Genomic DNA, 12,599 nt, shown 5'->3' on the forward strand with positions numbered 1-12,599 from the left:
AAGGCCCTTCTATCAAAAACGAAACCCTGGCCCCAGCAAATGAACTCAAACTTACTTTTCTGGCTAGGCTTATGCTATAGTCATTAAGTTTTCCATCACTACTTCAAAGAATCTCTTATTTAAAACAAAAATACAGAGAAAAGCACATTTTATAGAAAGAAGATAGCTAGTAACGCATTCCAGAAAGGACCTTGTTTTCCCAGAGAATGTTTGTCTTGGAAATGGTGTCCAAGATGAGTTATTAGAACAACATGAAAAGGCTCAGAAGTCTTAAATTACGAGTCTGTAACTCCATACTTAGGAGGTTGGAAATGGAGGTTTATATATGATATTTCTCATTCCCCAATCTTACACTTAATTGGTATATCTGAGATAAAAAAATTGAGATGATTTGTGTAAGATTCCAGAGAACACTGGAACTACAGCTCAAGCAACATTACATATGTGCCCTGTAATCTAGGCACTCCACACCACAGAGGGACGTGATATGGGGAGGCGATGAACAAGAAATAATGGCTTAACTTAGAAAGAGGAGGAAAAAATATTTCTGACAAAATAAATGGTAGGTCAAGTGGTCCCTGAAGGGACTGAACAAAAGTTTGATCATAAGAGGTTTTCCTTGGTCTTTTTCTCTACAATATAGAAGCTTTCCATAGAATAGTTGTATTTTCCTTTGTCACTGACTATACCCTAAGCACATATACACTTGTGCCCTCATATGCTGTGGTATGTTGTTTAAAATATTAAAAGCAGGGCATAAGGATAGACTAAGAATAACATTTATACTTAATTTCCATAAAAAGATTCAGGTCTTGTAAGGCTTTTGTACTGAGGATGAATTTCCATTCTTGCAGGTTGCCACCATCACAAATATCCATCTCAGGCTGGGAGAAGCGTACACGGTTGAGTGGGACTTCTTCACAAGGGAGGAGGAAAGGATAGATTGCTATCCAGATGAGCATGGTGCTTCTGAGGCAAACTGCAGTGCCCGTGGCTGCATCTGGGAGGTAACCATGCTGAAGATGTTCATGTAAACTGAAAACCCTTGAAATACAGTCTACAGGTCTTATCACAGCCCTGTACCCATGGGTTTATTCAAATCCACAGAAAGGCTCCATATAATCATTATCAAGGTTGAGGAGTGGGGTGGGTAAGAGTGGGATGTATTTCCTATTATACTCTCTCCAGCAGAGCAGGGATTTAAATTCATGCTTATGTAAATGTTATAGACATGAATGAATATATTTATGGCTTTCTCCCCAGATAATTTGTCCCTTCTAGCTCTGTGTGATAACTCCATAGCCCTGCTTATATAGGATGCTGACTTTCTTTCCAGGCATCCAACACTACTAGGGGCCCTCCTTGCTACTTTGCTCATGAGCTGTACTCAGTCAGCAATGTTCAGTACGACTCACATGGGGCCACAGCTGACATCTCCTTGAAGGCTTCTACTTATAGCAATGCCTTCCCCTCTACACCTGTGAATAAACTGAAACTGCAAGTGACCTATCACAAGAACGAAATGCTGCAGTTTAAGGTATGTACTATCAGGTGTGGACAGGGCCTCTCCTGTTCAAATATTCTTTGCTACTTTGTGTTACAAAATTCTGACAAAAAACATCTCATTTTCATAGCAAAATACTTTAGCACATCATTCAAATTATGAGATCAATTAGATGTCCAATGCAATAGAGAGATCTACCCTAGTTTCAAATTGAGAAAATAACTGTGCCTAAGAAAAATTGTTGTGAGAGAACCCATGAAGAGGAATCAGATGAGTCTAGTAGGAAGATAGGAGAGTTATGGCTGAGTTTGTTCTGGAATAAGAAGGGCAATGGGGAACAGTAGGTGTGTTTGAAACTTTTTGAGATCATCTTGCTCATTCCTATGGACTCAAAGAGGGAGAAGCCCACGAAACCACTACCATGTTGCTAAGTTGCACGTGTGTCTATGTAAGGTAGTGATGTTAATTGAAATGTGAAAACTGAGCAGATTAATGATTGAAAATATGAGAGGAGAAGTATGATTTTGAATAAAAATAGTTGGAGACATCTTTGAAATACTCATTAAAGTGATTGTTTTTCCTTTCACAGTTTAATTAAACCAAGGGAGTAGGGATTGACTAGCTACTCTGTTGTTTGTTTCCTTATTAAATTGTGAGCTGCTCCTAGACAGGGATTTGACTTCTACTATGGTGATATTGAATCCCACACAGGCTGCTATATAGTGAGGTGTCAAATGGTGCTGAGAGAGTCTAAGTCAGTGATCAAGGCAGAGAGTCCTCGCCTAAAGGAGCCTTCAGAATCTGAGCTTCATCTGGACTTGAGCTCTGTGTCTTCTACTGTGATTTGTTGTATGTGTTTGGTCTCATCAGTGAAGTTCATTGGGTGTGCAGCCTCAACTCACCGTTTAGCTAGACAGTCATGGTCTCCACCATGCTTACATCTTTCTGAGCCCATGTTAACACTCTGAGTCTTTGCTTTTGGTTTATTTGTTTGTTTGCTTTTTGTTTTTTGTTTTTTTGTTTTTCGAGATAGGGTTTCTCTGTGTAGCCCTGGCTGTCCTGGAACTCACTCTGTAGACCAGGCTGGCCTCGAACTCAGAAATCCACCTGCCTCTGCCTCCCAAGTACTGGGATTAAAGGCATGTGCCTTACCAGAACTTTTTGCTCTCACTTTTTGTGCTTGGTTTACTGTGACAAAGCTTTTATGATTTATCCTGTATTTTTTCTATGAAATCACCTTAATGCCCAAAATAATTTTCTTCTTTGTAATCAGAAATCCCCTTTTTTCAGAATTTATATATTAGCTCACATCCTTCAACTGTGCCTAGTTCTTCTGTACTATTTTCCATGATTCGTAGTGTTTCATGATAATAATTTTGGCCAATTTAGTTCCTATCTCCATGAATTATTTTTGAACCAACAGTAGAATATGGGTTCTTAATTACTTAGCTTATATTTCATTTTCAGCAGGAATTTTTGAAATCAAAATAGGTTTTTTAATTCCATACTTTCAGGTCTCCTACATTTCTATATAAAACTATATCATGTCTGTAAATCCCACACCAATTTCAGAATGAAGTTTTGATGCTAACCACAATGTTGAAATGGATGAACAAATATTCTAGAGCCCATAATAATGAGACCTAAACCCAGATTAAGCTATTCCATTGGACATTGTTTTCTGGTAGGTTGATTAAGTCCTGGACTGTTAGAGAAGACAAATTTACAACATTCAGCCTTTGTCAAATATGCTAAGAGTATGCTGAGTTTTTCAAAGTGTTGTTTTAAAATGACAGATAACTGTGAATATTTACACTATTAATGTCATGCTTTGACTGATTTATATGTTGTACAGTGGTCTGTTAAGTGTACTTAGGATATCTGGTGTTTCAATCCTCTAAAATTTTGTGAGGTAGGAATCCAAAACCTTCACATGTCATTTTGAATTATATGGTACAATAAAATGTAATGGGACACATTTGTAGTTACATAAAATGATTTCTTCTGGCCTAGATCTATGATCCCAACCACAGTCGGTATGAAGTCCCAGTCCCTCTGAACATCCCCAGTGCTCCATTGAGCACCCCTGAAGGCCGTCTGTATGATGTCCTCATCAAGGAGAATCCATTTGGGATTCAAATTCGCCGGAAGACTACAGGCACTGTAATGTAAGTGATTCCTGGTCTGAGTCTGTGTTACTGCTGTTCTAAATATTCCCCACCAGTTCCATTATAAGACACCCTGGCTCCAACATCATACTGCCTATGTTGAGATCTATGATGTATCAGTTACTTCCTGTAGCTGTGATAAAAAACAAACCAAAACAAACCAAAACCAAATTAAACCAGAGCAAAGCAAAACCCAACCAAACAAAATTAGCCAAGAGAACTTGCAAAAGACTTTGAGTTAATGGCTTCTGAATGTCAGAATCTATGATTCTATGATGGTGATGTGGTAGACACGTCAGTAGAAAAGTTGAGAGTTCACATCTTGAACTGCAAAGAGGAAAAGAGTGCCCCACTGGGGACCAAGTATTCAAATACATGGAATTATGGAGTATATCTCATTCTAACCTCCACATCTGAGGAGGTGTGTTCTGTTTATAGAGAGAATCTTTAATACTCCAAGAGCAATTACTGAGGTAGTCCCAAGTAAGTGTGTATTCACTATATAAGCCACAAGCTGGAGAATATTTATCAATTTCAACTGAGGGATTTCATTGAGATAACTAAGAGGACAAGGATGAGAGACAGAGCCTGGACACAAGATAGGCTTTAGAACAGGATCAACCTCTGAGTCTCCACCAGAGGTTCTCATGAGAAGTAAGCAGGCAGGAAAGCAAGAGTGTGAGGTTGTGTCAGGTGCTCACATTCAAAGCCTGGAAACAGGTAGAAAGTGGTCAAGTGTATGGAGTGGCATGGGGAGTATGGAGTGGGAGTGTGATAAAGTGATTTTACTTCCTACTGTGCATAACAGTAAAGGTAAGTAAGGATACAGTGGATGAGAACAATTAACGGTGACTCAGGGATGATTGTGTCTCCTGCATATTTTGTTGGGTAGAGACTATATTTTCCTCTGATGGGTGAAAATATAAGGCTCTGTGGTCCTTACAAAGGTAGTGTCTGGAAACCACTAGGAAGCTGATTTTCTTTTGCAAATGTTCCTTTCCCTTTTGCAGCTGGGACTCTCAGCTCCTCGGCTTCACCTTCAATGACATGTTCATCCGCATCTCCACCCGCCTGCCCTCCACATACATCTATGGCTTTGGGGAAACTGAGCACACAACCTTCAAGATAGACATGAACTGGCACACATGGGGCATGTTTTCCAGGGATGAGCCCCCGGGGGTAAGGGCAGAGTGTGGTATGTTTTCTCTCCCCCTCCCTCTTCCTCTTCCTCCTCCTCCTCCTCCTCCTCCTCCTCCTCCTCCTTCTCCTCCTTCTCCTCCTTCTCCTCCTTCTCCTCCTTCTCCTCCTTCTCCTCCTTCTCCTTCATCCCCAGCTTCACTGGACAGTTACCTTCTGCTATTAGATACATGGATCATTTTCATGTGCCTTGACCCTCAAGTTTTTAGCTTACTCTGCTAAGAAGGCTGGACACAACTAAGCAGGCAATTTTTGTTTCTTTCTCAGGGATCAGTTTTCCTAAACTATTCTGTTTTCTCCTCTTTACTCTCAGTACAAGAAGAATTCTTATGGTGTTCACCCTTACTACATGGGGCTGGAGGAAGATGGCAATGCCCATGGAGTCCTCCTGATGAACAGCAATGCCATGGGTAGGAAAACGCCTTCATCTGTTGTTATGTGTGCTAGTTTCTCTTCTATAATATTGTAACATTGTTGACATAGGTGTCTGTGATACAGCCTCTCAGGGAATACATTTTTTTGATAACCACAAACAGAGAAACAACAGAATTGAATGAATTCATAATATTTTTGATCAGTTGGTGAAACCAGCTATATAAATTGAATTAATTTGAAGCTGTGAGTCAGAATATTCATTTTAGGAGAATGAGGGTGTATAGATCATTTGTGTAATATATTTTAAAATGGTAAATAGCCAAGAATCTGGAAAAGAATAGATACAAAACTGGAGCAATATGAGCACAATCTCTAGTGGAATTGACCGTCTTTGTGTCCACAGTAGTTTTGTCAATATACTCTATTTGTAAAAAATGTTATCACTGGGAACTTTGCAGGAAATATATACTGATGCTCACTGCACTGTTTTTTTATATTTATGAACCATAATGGATTTGAGTGTATTTATAAAGATAAATTTGAAAAACACCATAGTAGCATGACAGCGTATCCCAAAATGGAAGCATGCTTGCATGGTTGGGGGACTTTCTGTTAGCTTCTTGTTCTGTGTGGGTTAACTGCAGAGTACCTGTTGTTAGTACACTACAGTATAAGAAAAAGTTAGTGAGGATTTCAGGCCTGATTCTTCCTCAATATGAAGATTGTGCATTTAGATTGTCTTGTTTGTTTGTTTGTTTGTTTTTTTGTCTTTTCAGATGTGACCTTCCAGCCCATGCCTGCCCTGACATACCGAACCATAGGGGGCATTCTGGACTTCTATGTGTTCTTGGGCCCAACTCCAGAGATTGTTACTCAACAATATACAGAGGTAGGAAGGAATTAATTTGATTCTGCAGCATATTCCTTACCCCAGATCCCATTATTCAGCACATTTTGTGTTCCAAAGCATGCATCCATTAGTGTTAACAGCCACATAATAACCATAATTGTTAGCTGTCTCTAAGACAGGAGTATTGTACAAATAAAGAGCAAAAATCTTCACCCCTATAGCCATTTAATTTATACCCCCTTAACGTATTATAGAAGAACAGACATGTTTTCACGTAGACATTCTAGTAAGGCTAGTGATAATGCTGGAGATGGTTGGGGTGGTGATAATATTTATGGTAAGAGGGGATGGTAATCTGGATAGAAGTGATAGTAGTATTGCTAGAACTAGTAGTCTCACTGATTGAAGTAGTGATAGTGATGCTTGTGATGGTGCAGTTGTTGGAGATGAAGTGGGCAATGACTGGACTGAATTAAAAGTGATGTTGGAAATGACAGTGTGTAGTGGTGTAGGGGTGATGCTGCTGAGATGGTGGTTGCTTTTGTTGTGTTAGTAATGGTGGAAATGTCGAAATGATGGCAGAATTGATGGTGATAATGGTTGTGATGGTGGTCAGTGTATCCTGGTATCCATGGCTGGGTTACAGTGGTGATGTTTAAGGTATTTTTAATGGCCATGATAGCAGTGATGATAAAGATACTGACACATGATGGCAGGGAGTGGTGTGACATTGACTGTACAGTAACAAATACATGTGCAAAACTATTGCCACATACATGTCTGTAGGATCATGCCACATGTAATTCGTTGTTTATAAAGATACTATGGGATAGATACTACCAACATCCCCCGTTTGACAATTAAGAAGCAAACACATAGGTAACTTCATTTTGTCCAATGTCACAATCTAGGAGGGTCCGGAAATTATACTCTGACCCTGGCAGCATGTGTGTGGTTGTTTTATTTATAAATTAGCCATGTAGGAATCAGAAGGAAACCTAAAGGAAAACTCCAGGCTATAAGTAGATTTCCTTAAGGAAATGGGACCTTCCTCTTTCAGAATTTAAGTTGGTAGATTGCGTAGCCCTTTACTACTTTATATGCAACCTCCATTGTGCTTCTTCTGTTTTCTAGTTGATTGGTCGGCCTGTGATGGTACCTTATTGGTCTCTGGGATTCCAGCTGTGTCGCTATGGATATGAGAATGATACTGAAATTGCCAACCTGTATGATGAAATGGTGGCTAAGCAGATTCCCTATGTACGTACATGTCATAGGATATGGTCTCTGTGACCTCATAGTCAACTCAAATATCTCTATATTATAATGTGTTAGATGAGTTCTGCAATGACACACTGCTTTACCACATGTCACAGTGTGTCTGTCTCCAACAAAATACCTTCTTAGTGCACTCATGGTTCAGTGTGACAAGAAAGAACTAAGGCTGGACCAAGGCAGTTTCTGCTGTACCATGTATCTACTCATTTTTTTTTTAAAAAGCATGACTTCAAGACTTCAAGACATTCAGTCATAATATTCTTCATAAGATTAAGAGATTTTTCTAATGGTATTTATGTCTAAAAATGTTGACTCAAACCCAGTCAGCCTTTTGTGGATACAGATTGTCTTCAGTTTTAAAACTGATAAAGCACCTTAGCACATCATTTGATTTGTTTCTTCTGGACCATTGCTTGCTCAATGCAGTTGACTTATAATGAGTTTATAGTGGAAAACACTGAACCTACCTTATTCTTTTCTTTTTATTAGATATTTTCTTTATTTACATTGTTTTATCCCCTTTTCTCATTCCTCCCCCCAAAAAACCCACCCTATCATACCCCCTCCCCCTGCTCACTAATCCACTCACTCCTGCCCCTCTGTCCTGGTATTCCCCTACCCTGGGTCATTGAGCCTTCACAAGACCAAGGGCCTCTCCTCTCATTGGTGTCCCACAAGGCCATCCTCTGCTACATATACAGAGGGCCATGGGTCCCTCCATGTGTACTCTTTGGTTGGTGGTTTAGTCCCTTGGAGCTCCGAGGGGCACTGGTTGTGAACCTACCTTTTTCATCTGAGAACTTCGTATCCAATACTTTGAGGGGATTCTGTAGATCACTATTACAACTTATTGAGTTGTGCTTTTGTTTTTATTTTTCAGTGTTGTTCAACAGATGAGAAGTAGTGCCTCTAATAGGCCATATTACAAGAACTCTAATGGCTCTGAACACTGGCTATTATATGCTAACTACATGTTGTGTTTTGCCTTACTGTGTAGTACCTTTACAGTTCATATTGTATCAGGACTAGACAACTAACCTTATTTTCTCTGAAAAAGAACTATTGATTTCAATGGTAGCTTCCACGGGAACAGCACCACACTCACCTCTTACATGTTCTGTTTTCATCGTACTTTCTTTGACAGTGTTTATATTTATTTTTTCTGTCACCCTTCCAGACATACACAGGCATCATCAACTATTTGTTGGTATTGTTGACTCATAGTTTTTTCATTCTTGAGTAGATATTAGACAAAAACAACCATTGACTATCCTAAGATCCATATCTATAATATAGTATAAGTCTGGTTTGAAATGTTCAGAATCAAAGCTCTGGTGTCTGGACTGTCTCCACCATCAGCCCCTGTTCTCTGTGTCATCCCAGGATGTGCAGTACTCAGACATTGACTACATGGAGAGGCAGCTGGACTTCAAGCTCAGCCCCAAGTTCTCTGGGTTTCCAGCCCTGATCAATCGCATGAAGGCCAATGGGATGCGGGTCATCCTCATTCTGGTTAGTCCTTGTGTGAATGTGTGGCAGTGAGTGGGACAATGGATGGACTTGTGCAGCGGTCACCTTAGGCTATCTGCCCTTTCCTGTTCTAGGAGAGAGAAATAGAATTATTAATCTAAGTGTATTTTGGGAGAGCAGAGAAACTCTACAGTGCAAGTTGAACTGGGGACTTCCTTTTTTCTAATGTGCCCCCTTTTAATTTTCTGTCTTAATTTTCCCACCTGCCCTGTGCTCTGACTGCAGGATCCAGCCATTTCTGGCAACGAGACACAGCCCTACCCGGCCTTCACCCAGGGTGTGGAGAATGACGTCTTCATCAGATATCCCAATAATGGAGGCATTGTCTGGGGAAAGGTATGGGCTGTGTGATGATCCAGCAAGACTCACCCTGGGCCAGAGCCATTATTAGTGCTTTTCTGGAATGTTGGTTTTGTTGTTCCTTATGTTTGGTTTCTGATCTTATGGTTTTCATTTTTTTTTTTCAGTGCATATCAGTAGATACTCTCAAGGTCTTTGTGGAACCCATTCTTCTTTAGAGTAATCCTATTTGACTACTGTGACACAAGACTTATAGTTCCCTAAGACATTATTTATTATGTCCAGGACATTGCTGTTAATTTTTTTTTCTCTTCATAGGTCTGGCCTGATTACCCTAATATCACTGTGGACTCCTCTCTAGACTGGGACATTCAAGTGGAGGTAAAAGGCCCCTTGTGGATGCTGGATGTTGTCAGGGTTGCCAGGAGAGTACAGCCATAGCTAGGATACTAGATGTGTATACACTTAGGACAGAGACATTTAAGGAGGAATAACTTAGGAACAACGGTAAATGGGTGAGGTAGTTTGGGGGATGCTCCTTGGAGAAGGCAAGGTGGTACTGAGGGTAGGAATTTGTAAGGGTGGGACTGTGAGGAGGAGAAGAAGGAGTCTATACCCAAGTGAAGAAGTTTTAAATTTAGGTTTTAACTGTCCAAAGCTCAGGATACCCTTAACCAGTCCATTCCATACAATAAGAATGATTTCTAAATGCTGGGAAGGCATATCATTTGTGCTTATACACCTTTTCTGTAAATATTCTTTAATAAGTCAAGAACATTGCATTACATATGTTCTATTCAGATGTATAACTGTGGGGGTATAAGAATTCATTGAGTTCAGTTTCGTAAGTGCTCACTTCCTGCATAACATATTCATTGATAGTAAGTGGATTGTATTTCCTTCTGGCAGCGATACCGAGCTTATGTGGCCTTCCCAGACTTTTTCCGTGATTCTACTGCCCTCTGGTGGAAGAAGGAAATTAAAGAACTCCACAGCAACTCACAGGATCAAGCAAAGAGCTTAAAGTTTGATGGCCTATGGATTGTAAGTGTGTCTGTGTACGTGAGTTTGCATGTGTTTGTGTGTGTGTGTGTGTGTGTATGCATTGGTTTCTGCATGTGGATCCTTGGCGTTGGGCGAGGTAATAATAATTTCCAGAAAAAGTTTAGACCCAAGTGCCAATCATTCAATCAAACTTAGAATTGCCCTCAATGTAGTACCAAGGAACTTGTCTAAAGTTTCTGCTGTAAAACCTCAATAACAATTAATGGAAATTGTTTAAAACATTTTTTTTGTCTTAAGGGGGAAAATAATAAATGATCTAGCCAGTCACATTGAGGTTAGTTGCTCTTCGTAGTTTGTACTTCCCTGGTGGATTACGATCCTCCCTGGGTAGGATCTACAGAGAGGAGATTGCTGGATATTAAGTGTGTAACTATTTCTTTGTTCCTGAATTGAGAAGATTTAAGTATCTTTAAGGATAAGTCACAAGTTTGCTATTTGTAGGATATGAATGAACCTTCCAGCTTTGTGAATGGGGCAGTTCCTTCTGGCTGCAGTGATGCTACTCTGAACCATCCTCCCTACATGCCACGTAAGGACCTTGGGCCCTCACACTTGCACAGTAGCTAGATAAAAGATGAGCCCAGCATGCTAGGGGTACCTTGATCACCAAGGCACATCTCCACCATTATTTTTGTGCCCGAGACAAGCTTATTGTTTTATCTAGTGGGAGATGTTTGAAATTTTTCTTTAATTTCTCCAGAAATCCTCGGACTATGATATCTCTGTGCTGTCATAGCTTAGAGAACTTCTTCTTTTTTTCACCAATATGTATAAAGAAGGAGCCCATGAACTTTGGACTTATTCACATCTATTGCTTAGCTCCATATACTATATTTTTTCTGACTTATGTAACCTCACAGAGACATTACCAAATTAAAATTTCTACACTGTGAGAGGCAGATCACCCTATCCCCTCACAGTAATATGATAAGAAGAGATGAAATAACTTGTGCGTTAAAAATGATGGGACTGGAAGTAAGGTCCAGCAGTTAAGACTGAGTACTATTCTAACAGCAGACTCAAACTCACTGGTAACTCCACTCCAGAGGCATCATCATCATCATCATCATCATCATCATCATCATCATCATCCTCTCTCTCTCTCTCTCTCTCTCTCTCACACACACACACACACACACACACACACACACACACTACACACACACTACACACACTCACTACACACACACACACACACACACTACACACACACTACACACACACTCACACACACACACACACACACACACTACACACACACACACACACACACACACACACACACACACACACTGAAATAAAAGTAAATCTTTCAAGTGTTCTTATATCTGGACCTGCCACGTAGTGAATATTTGACAGCGTGAGCTCTTCCTTCGCCTCTATTTTCCTTATTGAATTTGATGTTGAAAATCAGTTACTGTGTTACTTAGAGAGGACCATTCTTCTCATGACCCTGGGAAGGGAACCTGGAGCCAGATAGAGGCCATTTGTCTTAATATATCCTAAAAAGCAGTTAAGAATTGAGAGTCATGTCTGATATTCACTGACTTTCATCATTTCTCTCAGATGTTGAAGGCAGAGACAGGGGCCTGAGCAGCAAGACGCTGTGCATGGAGAGTGAGCACATCCTTCCAGATGGCTCCCGGGTGCGGCACTATGATGTACACAGCCTGTACGGGTGGTCGCAGACCAGACCCACCTACGAGTGAGTGACCATTCTTTGGTTGATGGGATGTGTAGGAGGCAGTGGTGGTGGTTTTATCTTCCCTAATTTGTCCTTAGTTTTCCATACTATGGACTGAAAAATAACTTACCTGTAACTTTGTAGAGATTTCCGATTAAAGTTGAGATGTAAGATTTAAAAGAAAATGTACCATCACATCTGTGGGAAACAGTAGGGTTGAGGACACACTCATATGGGGACGCTAGGTTATTAAACAACATAGCATGTGTAGTAGCAAGCTTCAGTTAGAAGTGACAAACAGGAAAGGGTGAGGATAAAGCTTCCTCCTTTATCTCAGAATCAAATAATCTTTTTAGGTGTTTGTTATTTTATTTTTTCTCGTTTCTTAATCATTCTGGACACTTTCATAAAATAGTCAATGCTTATTTAATTGAAAAACACCATGTTTTGTATATTACATGTATATTACCAATTATTTTATGGGAAACTTGGAATTTCTGTTTCCTCCTCAAATATAGAAATCTAAGCATTGGGTAAGTAACTTATAACCATTATTGCCTGAGGTTTGGTGACAACCTCTGTGTTCATCACATGAGATTTTGTGGTGATTGTTTTTGTTTTTGTGTTCTGTTTTGGTTTTGTAAACAA

General features: G+C 40.0%; 1 protein-coding gene across 9 annotated transcripts in view; it reads left to right on the plus strand.

Annotated features, from left to right (window-relative positions):
• Mgam (maltase-glucoamylase) overlaps positions 1-12,599 on the plus strand; it is a 140,293-nt gene that overhangs the window by 50,426 nt on the left and 77,268 nt on the right. For 8 of the 9 annotated variants that reach the window (NM_001368875.1, XM_006506044.2, XM_006506042.1 and 5 more), the window contains 13 exons: positions 855-1,007; positions 1,337-1,537; positions 3,518-3,672; positions 4,683-4,851; positions 5,183-5,279; positions 6,021-6,133; positions 7,229-7,354; positions 8,756-8,884; positions 9,128-9,238; positions 9,521-9,583; positions 10,112-10,246; positions 10,709-10,796; positions 11,834-11,972. In NM_001368875.1, the coding sequence (NP_001355804.1) occupies positions 855-1,007; positions 1,337-1,537; positions 3,518-3,672; positions 4,683-4,851; positions 5,183-5,279; positions 6,021-6,133; positions 7,229-7,354; positions 8,756-8,884; positions 9,128-9,238; positions 9,521-9,583; positions 10,112-10,246; positions 10,709-10,796; positions 11,834-11,972 (1,679 nt within the window). The remainder of the gene's footprint in view (positions 1-854; positions 1,008-1,336; positions 1,538-3,517; positions 3,673-4,682; positions 4,852-5,182; positions 5,280-6,020; positions 6,134-7,228; positions 7,355-8,755; positions 8,885-9,127; positions 9,239-9,520; positions 9,584-10,111; positions 10,247-10,708; positions 10,797-11,833; positions 11,973-12,599) is intronic. The other variant, NM_001171003.1, reaches the window with a different exon arrangement.

The sequence above is a fragment of the Mus musculus genome, chromosome 6, assembly GCF_000001635.26.
Source record: "Mus musculus strain C57BL/6J chromosome 6, GRCm38.p6 C57BL/6J".
NCBI lineage: Eukaryota > Metazoa > Chordata > Mammalia > Rodentia > Muridae > Mus > Mus musculus.